At 38.1% G+C, this 20,415-nt stretch overlaps 1 protein-coding gene across 1 annotated transcript in view; it reads left to right on the top strand.

Annotated features, from left to right (window-relative positions):
- LOC139741446 (forkhead box protein J3-like) overlaps positions 1 to 20,415 on the top strand; it is a 39,714-nt gene that overhangs the window by 13,974 nt on the left and 5,325 nt on the right. Inside the window, exons 3-8 of the mRNA XM_071652027.1 lie at positions 3,658 to 3,729; positions 4,192 to 4,281; positions 10,063 to 10,198; positions 14,298 to 14,537; positions 16,962 to 17,060; positions 18,754 to 18,900. Coding sequence (XP_071508128.1) covers positions 3,658 to 3,729; positions 4,192 to 4,281; positions 10,063 to 10,198; positions 14,298 to 14,537; positions 16,962 to 17,060; positions 18,754 to 18,900 — 784 coding nt within the window. The remainder of the gene's footprint in view (positions 1 to 3,657; positions 3,730 to 4,191; positions 4,282 to 10,062; positions 10,199 to 14,297; positions 14,538 to 16,961; positions 17,061 to 18,753; positions 18,901 to 20,415) is intronic.

The raw sequence follows: 20,415 nt of genomic DNA, 5'->3' as shown, positions 1-20,415 counted from the left end.
ACGAAGCGGGCAACAGCACGAGAGAAAAGGTGCTCAACGTCCTGTCTACATCACGACGTACCGAGTGCGCTGTACATCACAGCCCAGGCCCCCCGCCACAGAACTCTACTGTGCCCCCCGCCCATCCAACTACAGTTCAACTGCTTTGTGGGTCATTCCTTCTTGCCGAGCTCGCAGTGTGAAATGCATGCGTTATTACATACGCACTACAGAAGCTACAGCTGTACGACATTTAAGTAGAGGACGCAAGGCGTAATTAGAAATAAGACATCACGATTGGTAGGTGAATTGTTGATTTTTTTTTTTTCGGCGGCCGAAAAAATAGTAAATATAAAAAAAGTCGATGCGGCAACTGAAAATCGATGCGGGCGGGGAGCGGGCTGGGACGAGAATTATGAATTTCTTGGTATTTTCAGCTCCATTTTGAAAATAGTAAATAGTAAAAAAATCGATGCGGCGGCCAAAATCGATGCGCGCGAGGACGAGAAACTGGTTTCTTTTTTTACTTGGCCTAAGTTGAAAGTACTACATGTTAACAGGTGGACTGCTAACCTGTACTAAAGTTGAGGTTAACAGTGCCGAAAGAACTAGACATTATTTTTCACCGTGTACGATGTATTGCAATGAAGAGTGAGATTAAAATTATACTAATTAATGATGTACATACATACAAACCGTATTAACATAACTTTGTTGATTTCCTTGGGCTCAAATTGTTAAGATCAGAATATGATGTAAATTGTAATTCCCTCACATTGATGGCTACATATGTACACCAGTTTTATGTTTACAGCTGGATTACTCTAAATGTGGAATATTTCTCTGTGTGAAAATTTAACACCAATATTTGGTAAAGTGTTATATTACAGCATATTGGTACAGAAATATTCTCATATTCTATAGTACAATTGTATACACAACAAACATTCCCTGAAGTGAGTTAAACGAGATTGCTTTGGGTTCAATTTCATTTATTTAAAGAAAAAAAAAAACATCTTGCACATACAATAGGCATTCTTATAACAGAACAGGAAATTATTATGATAAAGAATAACTTCTAATGTGCTGAGAAAAAGTTTTGTTTTCTTTTTCCAAATACATGAACAATAATAAATGCCTCAATTATGATATACAATTGTGCAAGCGTTTAAAAGTGGAAAAATGCTTTAACACAATGTATGTGCATGTCAGCCGTTTTTGTCCCCCAATTTCCGTCTCTAGAGGTATTGTCAAGCAGTACAAGAAGGATGCCAATTCAGTCCTGAAGCCATAAAATCTTATTCCAATTTCCATTGGATATGTGTAAGCAGCAAGGGTAGATTTCAATCTTGTTGTCATTCAGTTCTCTTGTCTATAATCTACAATCATGTATTGCACATACAACTACATGTACTGTAGATTACCTAAAGCAGCTGCCAATATTAAAAGCATTCAAGGTTTATCTACATTGTAAATATTGCATTTTGCACTCCTGTAGTAGAATAATTTGATGCAGTGCTCAAGGTCCAGTAACAGTTGTTTGCACATTATCTGTGTGTATGCTAGTAAAACATACATTGTAGGCCTATAATTTTTACTAGTAAGGAGTTTCCCCACATGTTGGAGGTTCCCTTTGTATTCTGATGAATATCATTACATACAATGAGTCATGATACACACTGTATTGCTGTAGAGTTTGAGTGGGATAGGGGGATTCATAACCACAGCAAAATTGTATCGTTGCTACAATGCCAAGTGGTACTACTTGCATTGGGTGACAGAGTGTACGTGTGTTACTGTGTGAAAGAGTGCCAATGAAAACATGTACTTGACATCTCAGAGCAGGGGGAAGAGAGATAGCTAGTAAAGCACAAATATGATCATGGTTGCATTTCAAGGAAGAATAGTGCAGCATTTGCAGGCTGGCAAACTGTTTGGAATCGGGCCCAGGATTCGGTGTTCTCTGGATTCTGGCATTGACCTTGTGAATCACGAAGGGCTAAACAACTTGCTAATGTAAAAACCACACGTTTGAACTGTGTGAATAGTCTTGTTTGTGGGCTGTAGCACTTTCTGAATGCACAGCAACAACTGTAGGGCTAAAACTATATGTACATATGCCACCCACACATGATATCCACCCATCACCCATACAATTGATTTATGAATGGAATGCGACATCTTACACATGTGTCGGAATCCATACACTCTATACAATGGGAGGGGGAATTCCGCAGTTCACAAACAGTATGTACAGTACAAACTTTATGTATGTAGTTCTGCATGATGTGTGTTGAAGAGTGGTGAAGTCCCGACTGAGTATTGCAATTTGTATTGGGACTATCGGGAAGTGAATCAATCAGTGAGGTGATTGATGACCAACAGATACTCAATACTGCTTTGTATGGAATGCAAAGTAATTGTATTTGTGTACCGTGAGACAAGCAAGATTATTCTTTAATTTTAAAAGAGGATGTCAGTTAGATGGAGTTGGGGAGAATTCACCGTAAGCTTCTACAAATCAATTTTGAACTACAGACAAGCTGTTGGTACTTCAGGAGGTGTGAAATGCAGATTTAGGTTGTGTGGGTACATAAAGATTTGTGTATTTTTTATTTCTTTTTTTGGCTCATACAATTGTATTATATTGGCCATGTTGAACATCTTGCAAAATGTTCAGTGAGCACTGCAATTAAGTGACATAGTCCAGGATATGCATACTATGAAACATAATTATGTATTCTTTTGTACAAAATAAAATGAAAAAAAAAAATTCTGCGAACAGTTTGTATAAGAGCAAAGTGAGACTTCTACAGAAAATGAGCGATATCCACAGTCTTGTATCCGATGTGGTTCTCTGGAAATTCCCACATAATATTACATTATTCAAACTCCGGCTATATTTTCACATTTTACAGTGTATACACTTGTATGGGAGGGGTTAAAATGTTCCCCATTTCACTCAATGTCAATCTCATTTACTTCTGTAAATTTTTGACAATTCTGTTTGTCACTTCAGATGTGAGTGACTCTCTAGTTATCTAGGGTCTACAGCTGTATACCAGAAATACAGCTCTGTATTTGTAATGAAATGAATAGAAGCTGTTACTGCTTAAAGATATAGTGCAGTCAGTGACTTTTCACAGACTTTTGTGAGCTGGAACAATTATTACATACATTGTAACACAAGAGTTTGTAGAATATATAACCATTAAAAGCTATAATTTTCTTGCCAATAGATACAGTACCAAAGGCAGTGCTGATATTGCAGTGTACACCATTGTTCAGCCCACCCAGCCATGCTAATTGTCAAAAGCTTCCTGTTATTGTGTGCACACTTCAGCAATACACGATGTCAAAGGGCATTTTTTGATGTGCCGCCATAACTATACCCCTGTTTATGTCTTTTAAAAAGATTGTGTGTTCCAGAGTGTACAAAGTGATCAATGTACTGTAGTGTACATGTACAATGTATGTAGGGGTTATGCATGTACAATACATAGATGAGTGAAATGTTATTGTGATGTATTTTGCTTTTACAAGTGCATTTCATTTTTTATGTTGTTGTTTTTTTTAATGGAAATATGAAGTTTTAAATGCAATGAAGTAAAATATGCTATCATCATTGTTACATCAAGAGATTTCATTATCACCCCTACCCCTTGTTTCCTCCTACAGGGTTCATACTGGGCAATTGACAACAATCCACACGATGACAACTTACACAGGCAGAAGCTCAGGAAACGGCGGGTGAGTACACAATATGGCAAAACAATCATGTGGCGTGACACGTGACCCATAGCGCGGCACTGTTCCATGAAAACACTACGCCTGCATCCTGTTTGTATATGATACTCAGTATTAGGTGTACTGTTGTAGTGATTATATTGACACTTATTTGATGGACAGAACCTTCAGCAACAGCAAGATTTTAAAAAAAATGATCAATCTATGGAAGTAAACATAAATTTTATTACTTGGATGAGAATGTGTTGATTTTGTGGTGGTTAATGTACATGTACCATTGTCACAACAGTTTTTTTTTTTTTAGTTTTCTCTCAAATTTTATATGAACTGTTATCCTCCCTGCTAATACCCATCCCCTTTCAAGTTTTATGACAAGATTTTTCCAGCTGCCTTCATGTATCTCCTTTTTTTCTCTGTGCACATGATTCTACACTGTATTTTCTTTATTCTCTTGACGTTTTGCAGTTGTCACCATACAGTCCAGAGGAGAGCTTAGAGAGCTCAGGCGGAAGCCTGGGTAGTGTAATAGTTACTCCTGCATTTAACAATAGTCCAGTGAGTATCAGACTTCTATTTTCTATAAAGTTGCAACTCTCTTGTTGACATGTACACAGTATATAAAAAATGCAGTGGCAATTGAGTGTTGTCAATATCACAACGACAGCTCCATTTGTAATGTGGCTTGATTAATTTTTCATGGCACCAGAATGCAAAAACAAGTGATGTAACTTTATAATGTTTATTTTTTAATCCTCCATTAAGAGGTAAAAGGATATTTAGAGATTTTTTGTTTGTTTGTTTGTTTTGGTATGGCAATAGCAGGCTAGCAAAACAATGACATCAAAACTTTATCTTAATATTGACGTGTTAGATTGTAGGTGATGTTGCTCTTTGTAAAAATGTGAAATATCAAAGTTCTTTAATGAAAAAAAGACCCCCATTTCTTTCCTTTTTTTTGGTTTGGTTTTGCAATATTTTTATTTGGTTGAGTGATATATTTTTTCAGTCAAAGAGTTTCCCATATAGGTAATGGCTATCACTGGCTTATCATCACAATGCAAACTTCAGCTAGAGTATATATCAGAACAATTTGTCAAACTATATTTTAGACCGTACATAGAGTAAACGCAAAACAAGAAACTACTCTTATCTGACAGTGCATAAAGTGTCCTACATGTAGCAGTTAAAGTTGAATGGGCCAAGTAAATGTGCATCAGGGCAAATAGTAGACTGATGTAGAGTTTGTGAATGCTTAATCAGGTCGACTTGGGAATAAGACATAATTTGTCCTGCTTGAATGACTGTCCTGATTAGAGAGAGGTCAAAAATTGAGTCATCATCTTACCGCTACCTCATGAAAGCCATCACAAGAATCTTACATGTGGGCCTGTTGGACAGTATGGTGTATTGTCCTGCAGTAAATTTAAAACTGATGAATTTGAATACTCCTCTATACACAAAAATTCAATGACAGCCAAATGTAATTCAATACCCGCCAAATGTAATTCAATACCCATGAGCACATTTTTGTCATGCATTAATGTGTTGAATTTCACGCAAAACATCCATCTTGAATGGACGTTGGTTGAAAAATAAATATTGTTTATAAACTGACATGCTGTCTAGTTCATGCAGTTCAAATCACTTGCCATGAAAATATTACCCTCATTTTGTGTCATTACAAGAGTGTTTTTGTATATTTGAGGCCCATTGAGACTGTGTTCACTTTTTGGGAATATCAGGAGTTGCAGGTTGCTAGTTTCTCTTTGAGACTCCCACGCTTATTTTCATATGATTGCTACAATGTATGTATTTGAGTTAACAGGATGAGAATTGTATACATCAGTTTGGAAGTGACTCATTCATAGGAATGTCTGTAGGTGTATATTAATATGTGGTATCTTGTAAGTACCCCAACAATGCTTTGGCACACACTCTGTGATTGTGTTATTCTAAGTAAAATAGTGAGAAGAATGGTGTTCTTTTGTTGTGTATTTTCTAAAGATCAGCGCAATGATGTGTGAATTCAAAAGATGAATTTTGAATACAACCTGTTGAGCTTGTGCTACACTGTATGTGTGAAAATGGAGTTACACCTATATCCTGCATTTAGTTTTGTTTTACCAATTCTCCTTTGATACTGTGGCACAAGGAGCATTATACCCAGGTATCTTGTCTACAAAAGTCTGGAAAATACCTCTATAGATGCAGAAGTCATCATTTTAATGATCTTTATTGAGAGTATTGCTGTTGCCTGATTGTGCATTGATTGAATGCTTCAATGCCCCTACATGTACATGCAATGAAATGTAACAATTTTCGAAGGCAAGTCAGTGGCCTTTGGTGCTACTGTATGTCACAAAAGGAAAAGGATGAACTGCTGCCGAAAATTGAAGATACAAACATGTACACTGTAGGTCACTGACCTGATGGTCAACCTCCACAGGATGTAGAATAGTCTTAAATTTTCTTGATTTCACTTGTATACTTCATCCGTAAGGGCCAACTTTACTAGTGCATGAGGGAAAATTACCTGAAAGCTACATTTCCTTCGACAGGCTAGCGGAGAGATGGTTTCTTATTTTATATAGAGGATAGTGGTTGATATGTGGAGGCGGTTTTTAGTGTGGGCTGTTCTCATTGTGGTAGCAGCTTGAGGTTTTCCCCCCAATGGTAATGGATCTATAGGGATATCTGGAGGGCAGGGCGGGGCAATTTTTGCAGTGTGTTACATGTATATGGGTAGAGTACCCTCCTCCATGGGATTAAAGTGAAATTCTGTGTTACTTTGAAACTTGGTTTAGATAAGTGGAATAACGACAAACAAATATATTGGGACTGATTTCAGGCATGAAATTAGAAATTGATGGAAGTGATACTTTCACATAAAGTTGTATAACAGTGATAGTGGTACAGGTACCGATCATGTTATGCAAATTGTTGTACAGTAGATCTCATTGCCTTTCAAGTCATCCATTGACCTACAATGTACATACAAATCTATATGTACTAAATTCTTTCTTTTTTCCATAAAATCCTAGAAAGAAAACTTGTATTCTGCTTTGTCATGTACATTGTATATAGATTGTGCAAAATAGCTAGTACTTTAATGAATTTCTGTGGGAAAAGAGTTGGGAATACTAACATTTAGTTGACCAAAAACATAATTTTTTTAAAAATGATATTTCTTGGCAAGAAGCGTGGGTAAGCGTGAAACTCTCCATAAGTCCCTATCTTCCTAATTTTAAGTCTGACCTTGATGGCTGTATTCTTCTGACCTCTTTTTACTGTGCGTATCAAAGGAAATTCAAACTGTGCAGAATTTTGCACTTTGAGGCAATGTGAGGTCCTCTGTAAAGAATAAAAAGTAATGGATCTGTGGAAGAAGTGTGGCCTAGAATCTGAGTAGAGGGATTCTTAATTCACAACACCATACATGTAGGGCTACATTGTACAAGGGTGTGTTTAGAGTTGTGTAAAATCATAAGTAAATTTCATACAATATTGTGCTCTTCAGTCTGCAGAAACAAGTTATAAAGGATTCAATGGGTCTGCAGTTAAGCTGCTATCATTATGAAATTCTGGCTAATTAATGATTTGTCCCCAGACACTTTTATTTTAAGTATGATACCAGCTCCAAATGAATTATTAAGTCAGACCATGTCTTTTAACTCTTGCAGGAAACTAAACTCTTGAAGGAAACTAAACTATTGAGAAATGTGTACAATAAATACATTTTGTATTTAAGCCTAATCTTCTACAAAAAAGAGAAGTCCAAGCATATGAATATCAGTACAAATGTGTTCATGTACATAAATACATACTACAAATGTATGAGATCACATTTGGTCATAGATTACATTTCTCCCTTCCCCCTTTGGTCTGCAGTTAAAATGTTAAATGAGTTCAGGTGTTAACATTACCCCGAGCAATGTAATGATGTGGACACGTCTGTGATCTTTTTATGTCTAATGAAATATAACCCAAACCTGAAATGTATTTGATTGCACTTTCAGCACAAAGTGTATTGTATGTTGTCTGCAGTGCATTTATGAAAATCATTATAGGTCCTACTACAAGTTGTAAGCAGGCACTATAGAGTTGAAGTAGTTTATACTACCTGTTGGTCTCTGGGTGGAATGGATCCAAAGTTACAAGGTGCCAATATAGAGAAACTAACCAGGAAAAACCAATCTGTACTTAGTTATTTATGGCTGGTTCACGATATTGATTTGGCATGAAGAAACCATAACAAAACCTGGTACACATGGTAATACTCTGTTATGTTGGACTGACAGCAATTTTATAAATCAAAATCAGTGGTTCTCCAAGTGGAGTTATTTCAGGGTGTTCCGGTAGGTGATGTATTGCATTTTATGCTCATGTTACAAAATATAGCCATCAAGGACTTTTGCGGTAAACCTGTCAAAGATAGTGTGAGTGCCTCCCCCCTCCCCCCCAACACTCACCCTGTCACAAACCTATGCCCCCTCCCCATTTCCATTTTCATGATTATGTTATTCCTAAGGGCAGATATCACAATGAGCATGTAAATTTGCTGATATTTTTTACTTCTTCCCTTTACACTGCAATGAAAAATTCCATTGCTACATACATTGTAGTACACTTTAAAATTAGTAAACTAATTTTTGCCACCATAATGTGCATCACGACTAGAACAGTTTCTGAGCAACTTCACCCTTATGTTCTACAGGATATTGATTATAATCATTTTTTTATTATTCATATTGGTATTATCATATTATCAGTATGTCCATGCTGTTTTGTATACTCTGAACAGTGGTATAGGCCTACTGTATTTAAGCTGTTATTTTCGCGAATAACTGTTGGACTGGGAATTCAACAACACGTGGAAATGTCGCTGTGTGCTAGGGTAATAGTGCACTTATATGTTAGAATTGGTGTCCATTCGCAGAATCAACTTCTCACGAAAATGTGATCTCCTCATTCGCGAAAATATCTGTCCACGAAAATAGCAGCTTGTACACTGTACAGTGCATACTGAGCTCGTGATGAAACTGAAGAGAAAAGAGCTCTGCCCTTCACATTGCATCCTATACTTAAGTTTTAGCCGTCTAGCTCTATAGCATGGAGAGAAGAACACATACGGACCCCTTTGCTTATAAGTGTACATGTAGCTCTACTTTTAAGTACATCAGAAAGGCCCTGTGGGACCCAGTTGACAATTAGTCGGCAGCCGAGTTAAAGGTCACCCTGGCACAACCTTTATAGGCTGCACCGACTGGCCAAAACAAGAGTTGACATCGGCAAATTTAGATTAAATTGTTTAATTACCTTTTCCTCCTCTTGCGAAGCATCGTGTCTGATCACACCTTATCTTGGGTGGGCTTTTTATGATCCTTGGATTATTGGATGGGGGGATGGCAGAAAGACAGGAGAAGGAGGTAGGGGACAAGCAAGAGATATGATAAAGGTCAATTGCTGTAGATTAGCTAAAAACAGAGAGAGATGAAGCTTGGAATAGTTTGATATGAATAGATCAGTAGATATGTAAATACTGTATGTGTCAAAAGTGTATAGGTTAAATCCTTGAAGAAACCGACTGATAACATTTCAGTAGGTGTTAGTTTTTGGTTGTTGTTTTCTGTTGAATAATTGTATAGTTCCAGAAGCCTGTTAGCAGGGTTTTTTTAATGGGTTCAATTTCTGTGCAGGCCATGTTTTTGTTTGTTTTTGTTTTTTTTCTATTTTTTCGATTAATATTACTGCATAGTGGGATAATATTACATAATTTCCTTTCTTGAGGAAATTAATGTTGGAGCTACCTGTTACCTCTGTTGTGGCTTCACTTTGACTTGCAATATGTTACCTTGGCTGTGTCAGGCTTTGTAAAGCTTTGTTGTTGTTATTGTTGCTTTTCTTGTGTAGTCACATAGTATAGTACAATATTTAAATGGGTTGAATTGTACCTCTTGATCCAGGAAAATATAACTTGTACCCCAATGTAGGAACCTAGGGGTGGGTCTGCATCAAGCTTGAAATTCAATAATATCATTTAAACATCAAGTAGGGAAACATGTCAGATAACTTAATGTAACAGACTGTTTCAAGCTGTGTTGATTATAGTATATTTTGATATTTGGTGTACATATTGGTTTGATATTACAATACTTCTCTGAGTCAATTATGGACTGTTTCCTTTTACTAATGATCTTCCTTGTCAGAAATGCAGTCAAATATGTCTTCCATGTCTACAATGCAGTCAAATATGTCTTCCATGTCTACCATGTCTACAAATATGTCTACCTGGTAGTTTCTTTTCATTTTGTTGTCGTATATCATTACTTTTTGCAGTTTGCCTCACCACCACACCATCAGCTGTCAAATTCTGGGGACCACAGATTATTTGAGTCCAACCCCAACATAGAAGACCTCAGCGCCTCTTTCAAGAGCCTGTACAAGAAAGTATTTGAGAACCCACAAGGTACTGGTGAGTTTGCAGTGCCCTCGTGCACAGCCCTACCCCATGGAGTAAACAAAAAAAAAAGCAGCTTGCAGCCACACACTGAACCAGCCACTGCAACCACCACCACCACCACCACCACCACCACCTCTACCACCACCTCCACCACCTCCACCTCCACCTCCACCAGACCACCAAAATCCCGGTCTCCCCTGCCCCCACATGACCAAACAACCATTTCCCCTTGTGTTTGGGATTATACAGGTTTGTTAATGTAGGGGAAAGGAATGTAAAGTGGTTGTGTATCCATGGGTATCATGACCTTTGGATGTCTGTATCGTTCATCAAATAACACTACCGGATGCACTATGTTTAGTGTTGTCCATCCACCTGTCGGTTGGTACGTTCGTCGGTTGATACGTTCATCTCTTTATCTGTCTGTCTGTATTGATCCATCTGCCCTTTCACCACACTATCTCTAGAATTCTTGCAGGCACTCTTAAATATTAATACTTATGGTATAATAATATATTGTGCATCATATCACAATTTGTCTCTGTCTTTAAATCTGTAGTTGCTATTTGCCCTAATAATAATTAGCAACCTTAGACACCGAACATCTACTCCACTGGCCAAGTACAAGAGTTATATATAAAAGTTGGCATTTGATTTATGTTTCCTTCTACTCAGAAAAGCACTGTTTTGATGTCATAGTTTCTTGGTAATGCCTCAATCATGTTAACAACTCCCCCCCCCCCCTCCACCTCTCCAGAAAAAAAACAAACAAACAAACAAAGAGAATTACACTAGTATGAGTTCAAAATTAAAAATATAATGTAGGCATCACAGTGCCCAAAGGTGTCAGGTGTGTTCACATATCAAAATGGATCAATTTATTAAAGCTCTCAGTGATATTTTCTTTAGCAATTTTTGTAACGTACTGTCAATGAAGATAATAGAAGCTGCAGCAGTGTATGTTAGCGTCCTTCTTGTTCTCAGCCAAGGACGAGGAAGGAAAAAACACCAAAGGGCAGTGAAAGTAGCGCCTGCCTGCAGTGCTCTTCCTGAGATTGTGACGAGCGAGAGTATATTCTTGTGATGTGTCTTTTTGTGTGCACAGTCTTTCCTAACCCAGAATGCTGAATGATGTATGTGTAAAAGGCTCCAGCCTGAACATGAATTAGACATGTATATTGAACCCTGCACTTAGCACCTTTTAGCATTATGATTGTATGCTCCTATTTGGAAAATTTAATATATTGATATACATTTTTTGCCCCCCCCCCCCTTCATTTAGGAAACTACAGTACTATGCTTCTAGTCTGTTAGTGATAATGTTGAGACAGTAACTGTTACAGCACTACAGCACTGCGATATACAACATTGTAGCAATGCTTTGCCTGTATTCCCATTGCAAGGAGCCCTGGTGCTGAAGAATAATGTGTTTGATGCAGAGTAGAGATTTCCTGGAATTGGAGAGTGAATAATACACCTCATGTTTGTAGCCATCTTGGGTATGATTAATATCAATCAAACAGAAGGCAGAGTAGGTCTTACAGGCTTTGTCAGATCACTAGCAACAGTTAATATCTCAAGAAGAGAATAGAAAAGAAAAGAAAAGAATAGACTATTAAACTAGTAAAGCAAGCTGCACTCATTTTCCTTTGCCTTCTGTCACCCTCTCCATCACCGCAGTAGAAATATTTGTCAGTCCCTGCACATGTACAATTGAGTCTGCCTCAAAGCGAGTGATTCCTTGTGACTGCTGCCCTACTTGGCCTGGTGACAGTTGGAGTGTGTATTGAACATGTGCAGCCAAAGGGGCAGTGTAAGGGGACAGTTGTCCATCCTAAGTACACTTTATATATAGCCAAATGGGAGGAATAAGAAAAGTACAAGTGACAGAACATGACGACAGTGCAAGTGTACTTTAATACGATGTTGTTCTTGGTACACTGTAGCATGCACTGGCTGGTGGTAGTCAGCAGTATTTCAAGCAATTATATGTAGGTAATTTTTTTCACTGTAAGGGGCAGGTGTCAATCCTAAGTACACTGTATTTTAGCCAAATTTGGGGGAAAAGAAGATTACATTTAACAGAACAGAGACAGTGTAAGTGTACTTTAATATGCAATGTTGTTCTTGGTAGCACGCACGAGCTGGTGATTTTATCAGCAGTATTTCTGGCATTTGGGTATTTTTTCCCCCTTGCTGTAGGGAGAGAAAACGACAAAGATAGAGAAAGAGAGATTAATAGATTCGTGGAGATATAAACAGAATGCGGAAGGAGACTGTGGCTTGACGTAATTCTGGGAGACGCGCATGTAGAGGGATGCTCCTATGTAAATTGATAAGACGCCCCCTGAAAGAAATTGATTCTTTCCTCGATCAGAATCGCAGTCCCGATTTTGATCGTGTCTGGAAGGTCTTCGCCCCCACCGGGAGGGAATCGGATGGCAGGGAGAGAGAGAGAGAGAAGAGGATGAGGAGAAAGAAAGAATATGAGAGACAGACAGATATGCTGTGAGTTAATAGTAGAAAGAGAGAGTGAGAGAGCTTTGAAAGTGGAGAGGGGGGAGGGGGAGGAGAGAGAGAATTGGAGAGAATGTGTTAGGGGGAAATGTGGAAGGTGACGTATGCAATAGAAGGTATAACTAGCGATGCCCTGCTCTCAATCTCTCACGTGGTCTTGCTGTGCGAGACTGAGTGGTAGACTCCAAGGGATAAACTGCACTGGGAAAGATATGACCTCAATTATGATGTCACAACAGCCGCAGGGTTATAAATGTCCTCAATAGAACGTGCTCAAGGCAAGAATCCTAGAATTACTGTATTTTCGTGACATGCAAGGAAGTAACACTTTGAGCTGCCATGTTAAAGCAATATGTTATCTTTGAAAGCATGTGATAATGAGAGTATAGAAAACTAAAATTTATCAATAATGTGATTTCTTTTTTAATGAAAAATAAGAAGAAACAACCTGGATTTCAATAGTAGAACTATAGGAAAATATATGTATATTTTTTATTTTTGCAAAGCTGCACAGTTTACAAATTTAGCATTGTGTTTTTATCCTCAGTGCAATGGTTGCATTGAAATATCACATAATTTTGTTGGGTGATTGTATTGATTGCTTTTTGTTTCGAGGTAGTCGTAAGAGGGTAAAAGAAGGGTAAGAGGAAATCTTGGTCGCGTGGAACAATACCGATGATCTGGATACTGTCCCAGTCGTAGAGTATTGTAGCAAACCAAAGAGGATATGATCTAATTTGTGATGTCAGAAATATGTCCCCAAAGAGATAAAGGATGATGGAGAGAGCGAGAAGGGAAGGGAAGGGTAGAGAGAGGGAAGGAGAAGTGGACATATAACTCCTATCTGGACCAGTACCCTTCTCTCTCTCTCCTCTGTCTGTCTGTCTGTCTGTCTGTCTTGTCTTGTCTTTCTGACATCACATTCCCTTAGTCCCATGTCTGCAGTGGTTTTGACTGATCAACTGCTGTCTGTCATCACTATTTAATGCATGTCATCATAAACTCCCTTAGTTGTCGCAGTTGCGAGTGTGATATGGATGTCGATTGTGTGGTGTAATGGGTGTCTCCATGTGTGTACGATCCTGCTCCCATGCCCCGTACCACCAGCAAATGCTTGCAAGCGATCTGCATGCAAGTTTGATATCACTGCAATCACCCATGATGCCTACCATGACCTATGTACGTACCATTCACTTTATGACTTCCTGTTTTAGGCTCTCAGCTCAGTGGGTACTTGGAAACATACAATGTTAATGTCTCTCACAGGCCTGATGGTCCTGATAATTGTAATGTCATGCAGAAATTGATACAAGAAAGGAAAGTCTATAAGTATTTTTTATTTTTTTTATATCATACTGCAATGTTTGCATTTTACATTCTCATTCTGGGTTCAGGATAAATCTGTATTCAGTGTAAAATTAATGTACAACATATGGTAGTTCACCCTTGTTAATGCCCTGATCTGCCATCAATAGCTTGGTTATGTTATTTGCCTTGCCCGTAGAGACTCACAAGTTGTTTCTTCTATTGACCCCTATCTTTTATTATATTTTGATTGTCTTTTGTTTTTGTTTTTTTTTGTGTGTGTGGCAAGATGTGGGAGACATCATCGCGCAGTACAAGCAGCAACTGGAACTGCAAAATTCAGGGCAGGGCATGACATTACAACCAGCATCCTTCACCAGTTCACACAGCAGCATATCATCTCTCAACAACAATCAACACCAGCAACAGCAGCAGCAACACCATCACCAGCACCAGCAACAGCAGCAACAACAACAACAACAACAACAACAACAGTTGCAACAGTCGCAATTACAGCTTTCATTAGGAGGTGAGTTTGGCTGAACAGTCACATGAAGTACATGTAGCTGTAAAATTTCTCTCATTGTAAACCCTGTCGACATTCAACAGTTGGCAGTTTCAGGTTCTACTGAGATATGTCAGATAGATGGAATAAAACTCATTTTGATTCTAATTCAGTCATATGACTGTGTTTTTCAAGACAATATTTTTTTTTCTCTCTGCAGATTCTGTCATATGATGTATAAAGGAGATGAATTCTAAAAAAACATCTTTGAAGTAAATATTCGAAGGGAATGTTGTCATATTTAACTGTACCATTTTGTGAGATATCCTGGCAGGCACATATATTCTTGTTTTTGTATATTTCATTCTTTTGTGTGTGTGTGTGTGTGTGTGTGTGTGTGTGTGTGTGAAGACTAGACATTATCAAGTATGTCTAGTGTCATCCTATCCTCCTTGTTCTGTAGATACAGTGTATATGATGGCAAGATACAGGGGAGACTCGGTATAACGAACACTGCTATAACGAGATATCGTTTATTACAAGGAAATTTTCCCGGTCCCAAATTTCCTTCCACACAAGTCTCTGTAAAATGCTACTCGTATAGCGAGATCGGCTATAACGAAATAACTGCTATAACGAGATAAATTTTGTGACTTCCAAACAAAGATAAACATAGCCAATCAAACCTGTTATAGCGAGGTAAAGCAAAATGTCTTCGGGAAAGCTTTACTTCGCCTGTGCTATCATCTTCCGAGATTGTAAAGCTCGATGCGCCAAAAACTGTCTTGTACACACATAATTATTATTTTCTTCAGTGCACTCCAGCTAGCACTGCATATTGTACGTGTAAGTGTGTGTGTGTGCGCACACTGATACATGCAGAAAATGTGGTGGGACGGCCATATGTATACATGACATCATCATGACGTTTAGCAGGTGTGAGGCAGTCTGATGCTGTGATTGGCTTTCTACGTAGGGAAATCCCCATCTTCACACACACGCAGTCATAATGTATATACAGAATGTGTCACATACACACACAGCATTGTGCAGACCACATTCAAGCTTTCCACACAGCACAAACCCATACCATAACCACATACCAATCCACGGACGATCTTGACACAATCGCAAGCTATATAAATTTACAAATTCAAACATCTACAATTAATAAGAAACACATTGTTGATATTGGATTTCATTGGCGAAAAACATCTTCTTACCCATAAAGGTGAGTAATTCCCTCACACACAATATCAAGTTATCAGTATTGATTGAAATATGATGGGTAGTCCCACATGTGGAAATTAATGTCTTTATGTTATGCCTTCTTTTATGCCTACTGATATAACGAGATATCGGCTATAACGAGGAAAACGACTCGGTCCTGACCATCTCGTTATATCGAGTTTCCACTGTATCATGTTGTCATGCTCAATATCCATATAAACATTTATACCACATCAAAGGAAAGAAACAGGTAAACTGTTGGATGTATGCAGTTTGGTTCCAAAGTTGGAGTAGATTTCATATGAAATGCAAGCATGCTGGAAAGAACACAGTGTGAAACACAGAGTTAAGTTGAACGTTTGAATAATGTGAGCACTGAGTCCCATGATGTGATCACAGTGTGTTCACATAGTCGACTCTGTGAACACACTGTGTAAACAGAAGGTCCAGGATTCGACACAGTGTGTTCACAGAGTCTACTTGAGTGAACACACTGTAAGCACACTGTGGGACACTGTGTTCGTTCCAGCAGGGAATACTGTATATATGCTATAGGCATTCTCGTGAGAGAAGAGGAAGTCAGGGAGATCTTTATTCTCGCCATACAATTTTCGCTGTTTCTGTTCCGAGGCTCTCAAGCATGGATTCTTTGTGTAGTTGGTGACCATGAAGATGGGCACCTCATGGTCACGGAGCATTCATTGCATATAACTGTAGATTGTCATGTAGAATGAGTGCATGACTCAAAAAAATCTATATTACTTGTAGGAAAGTATAGCAAAAAGGAGAAGATTTGAAGTAGGGAACTGTTGAGGGAGCATTCTCTGTTAAACGTTCAGAACCTACCGGTAGTGGTTTCTTGCAATGTCAACCTCTTTTTACTGACAGAAACAGTGAATTTTATACGTACATTAGTAATAAATGAAGAGTGATATTGGATTTGGAAAAAAACACACAGACACACACTGAAACATGCAATGGTGGTTGTAGACTGTTGTGTGATGTTACAAGAGAGGCAGCCAGAGATTTTTTTGGGGGGCTAAAGAGTTAAAACTGTCCAGCCAACACACCAAAGAGTGGAGTACAAGTTTAATAGCATTCTCAGGAAATCATTCTTCTTCTGATGGGTACGTGATTTCTCCTACGTGGGGCCGCCAGTGCTAAGGGGTCGGAATGACATGACATTCTCTTTTTCCATTGCTTCCCATCGTCCCGCAGGAAATCCAGACTGGCTGAATAATCTAGACCTACTCAAAGAGAGCGTACGGTTTGCAAGTAGCTACAACTGGTCCGACTTGGATCTATCGCAATTCGCAGGTAAGCTCCGCCTCCGCCAGTCATTTTATACCAAAATCTGTTCCCCGCATGGAAAACAAAACCCCAAAAGACAAATTGCTGAAAGTGATTGACGGGTAAGAAGGAAAAGAAAAGCAGAAACTTTGACACTCACTTTTTCCTCTTTTAAAGCTTCATGAAATTTGACCCTTCATTGCTTTATTGAAATTCTAGATATGTCTGGCACCATTCTTGAATCGTATTCATTGTGTCATGTTTCTTGGTATTCATTGTATCATTCTTGGTATTCATTGTATCATTCTTGGTATTCATTGTATCATATTCTTTCTGTTTCGTTATTGATATTTTCTCTCTTTAAATGTAGTGTGCTATGGTTTTGCTGAGAGAATCATTCAATATCAAAGTGTTTTACCAATTGATTCATTCAATCATTATTTATGAAGAGTAATGTCATTTGCTCTCAAAATTTCAAGAGCCAAGTAAGTATTAAGGATGTGTCATCTGAATAGGAAGTGAGCTGTAATTCAGAGGATTGATAATGCCCTTGACCCAATCTACATGTATTAACTGGAGTGATTCTCCGAATGATAGCTGTGGTAATCCGTGATAGATGTTATTGTTAGGATTGTTATCTTCCTCTTAAAATATTGACATGTGATGATACAAATTCCAAAATTGTTATTGTTATTATTTCACTATTGCAACAGATTGACAAATTGCCCCACATCGACGTTTAATTTAAGCACCGATTATGCCCATGATTTTTTGTTATCATAGCTATCATTAAAGCGTTGAATAATTGGTGCCTTTTTCCAGTGGTGTAAGGCAATTTGTCAATCATTTGCCATAAAAACAACTTGATGCAACAATTCATTAATTTGACTATAAGTTTGCTGTCTATTGAGACAAAGTCATTAGGGGTAGGTGATTACCATTGCATGCTAAAGCAGATGGTGTCAGCAGCTAAGAATTAAATATTCAGTAAGTGGAAGGAAATGTTTATTTCTAATACTATGGCCTCTGCCATCTAATTGGCTTTGCTTTCTCAAGTGAGTGCTATGCTGAGATGAATGCTATTTGACTTACTAGTAACCTTTTCTGTTATTGCCACACAAATGATTTACTTTGATTGTTCTAATAGTGTCATGAAGTGATATAGTTATTGTCAAATACACACAAAAAAATCCCCCAAGTTTGCTCTTAAGTGTTGAGTGTGTATCTTGAAGATACCTCTAGACTTTGTACTTTAAAAATCTCCGTGTAGACTTTGACCTGATAAAAGTGCAAGAATGCTTCTCTTTGTGTGTAAGTCTGTCACTTTGGAAAAGGGGGGGGGGGTGGTATGCAGTCTGACCTGACGCTTGATTTTACGGTCATTGGACTTTCTATGTTTTGCCACTCATTGCAATTTTTAAATTTAGTGCAGTAGTATTTCTGTCTTTGACTTGCCCAGACAAAAGGCTCAAGTGAGGTATGGCTGATGCCTCTGTCTACCAGCAAAGACCCCAGTGTAGACTTACATTTTCCTGATGCTGCACTTCTGTAACTTCTGTAAAGAAGTAATTTCTGTACAATGGTACAGGTCTAGCTTCAACAACCAATTCAGTAGAAATGTACAAAGCGAACCTGTGGAGACAAAAATGCTACACAGTATGATGTTCACAGATGAAACTTAGCACTGTACGCATAAACTTCCTCCAACTTCACTGCGCAGGTCTGATGGAAAGCATGAAGCAAGCAGATTCCAAGAACTGGTCGCTGGAGCCGGAGCAGTTTGCTGACCTCGCTGCATCCCTGAACAGCTTCTTCCAGCAGACGGGGGTCTCGGGGCTCCTCAACACAAGTCAGTGCAGTACAGGAGGTAGCTTAGATGTGCTTTGTTGTGCTTTTGCTCTCCTAATGATAACCATCTATCCTACCATATGCCTATTGACCCATTCATGTATCTATCTTACTATCTATTCATATCCGTCTTTCTCTTTCTCTTTCTACATACGTGTATATCCATCTGTATAGATATATAGGTAGATAGATGGATAGATCTTATATCTCTGTATTTCTCTGTTTTCAACACACCCATGAGAGAATTAATCTCAACAACGAAGATAAGTCAGTAATTGCTGCATTGTACATGATGAGATCTGGAGATTTGTCTTTGTATGCTGAGAGGGGGTAGAAGTGTGACTGCATTTCAAAGAGATCAGACATTTTCATTGACAGAATTCAGATAATATCTCATTTCTTCATACAGAAGTAGATAGTGAACATCATTAAGAACCACTGCTGCCGGCACTATTTATATTGTTTTATTTGACATACCCTGAAAGTTATTTCATTAATGCTCCTCAGTTTGAAATCCTTTCCACAACGAATAGAAAGTTTGACAAAAAGTACATACAGAAAAAAAAAAAGGATCCTGTTGAAAATTTACAGACACATTTAATAGTTGATAGTGAAATGACCTGCTGAGCCAACAAAAGTTACGGCAAATTTTGGATGAAATGTACTCTACAGTGATTGTTTGGCCTCTTGAAATCTTAAACAGAAGAGGAAATAAATCTGCATGGTCCCGTTGTATCTGGCAACAACTCTCCATGACTTTGTTCTGTTTTCATCATTTTGTGATGTACTCGATAAGGGGTAGGGGAGAAGAATGTGATATCAAGAATTAAACAAAGAATGTAAGAGATTAGAGGCAGGGTAAAGGCAGGATATACCATCAACAGTCTACATTGACAGGAAACATGACTGGAAAAGAAAAAGAATACTACTAGACTAATTTGCATGAGCTTTGTGAGCACTGCAGTGAAACCTAGAGTGAACTTTAGCGAATGATACAAACATGGTGTTAAGTACACATCTCTCGTAGGATCTTCTGAGTTACTCAAAACACCACTCTAGTCTTCCTGATTTCTGAATAGCTATGTCATTTCCTTTTTTGGAAAGAGGAAAAACACATTTTTAGTCCTTGGATTTGCGTGCAGGTATTGACCCTTAACTTTATGTTTTGTGAGGACTTCATGCGCTTGACATTTTTGATGTAGATTGATAGATTTAACCCCCCCCCCCCCCCCCCCCAAAAAAAAAAAAAAAAAAAAAAAAAAGAGAGAAAAGAATAGAGAAAATAATTGTCTGGCAAAATAGGATTGGTGTGAACATTTTATGCTCATATAAGAACTTTACAAAAAATGGGATATTAAAAAAAGAGGTTGTAGTCAGTCACATGACAGCCACTTTTGTTTAAAATTTCGGATACCCAAGTTCACCAAATCCTGATTTAATTATTGCCATATGTGTTGAGAGAAGTTATTGTGTTATTCATATCTTCATTATTTTCCTCAATAATTTTCTATGTGTTTTTTTTCCCCCTCACTGT

This window comes from Diadema antillarum, unplaced genomic scaffold (genome assembly GCF_040938485.1).
Source record: "Diadema antillarum isolate AM-2024a unplaced genomic scaffold, OU_Dant_1.0 seq00000931_RagTag, whole genome shotgun sequence".
In the NCBI taxonomy this organism is placed as follows: domain Eukaryota; kingdom Metazoa; phylum Echinodermata; class Echinoidea; order Diadematoida; family Diadematidae; genus Diadema; species Diadema antillarum.
This window is presented reverse-complemented; position numbering and strand designations above follow the sequence as displayed.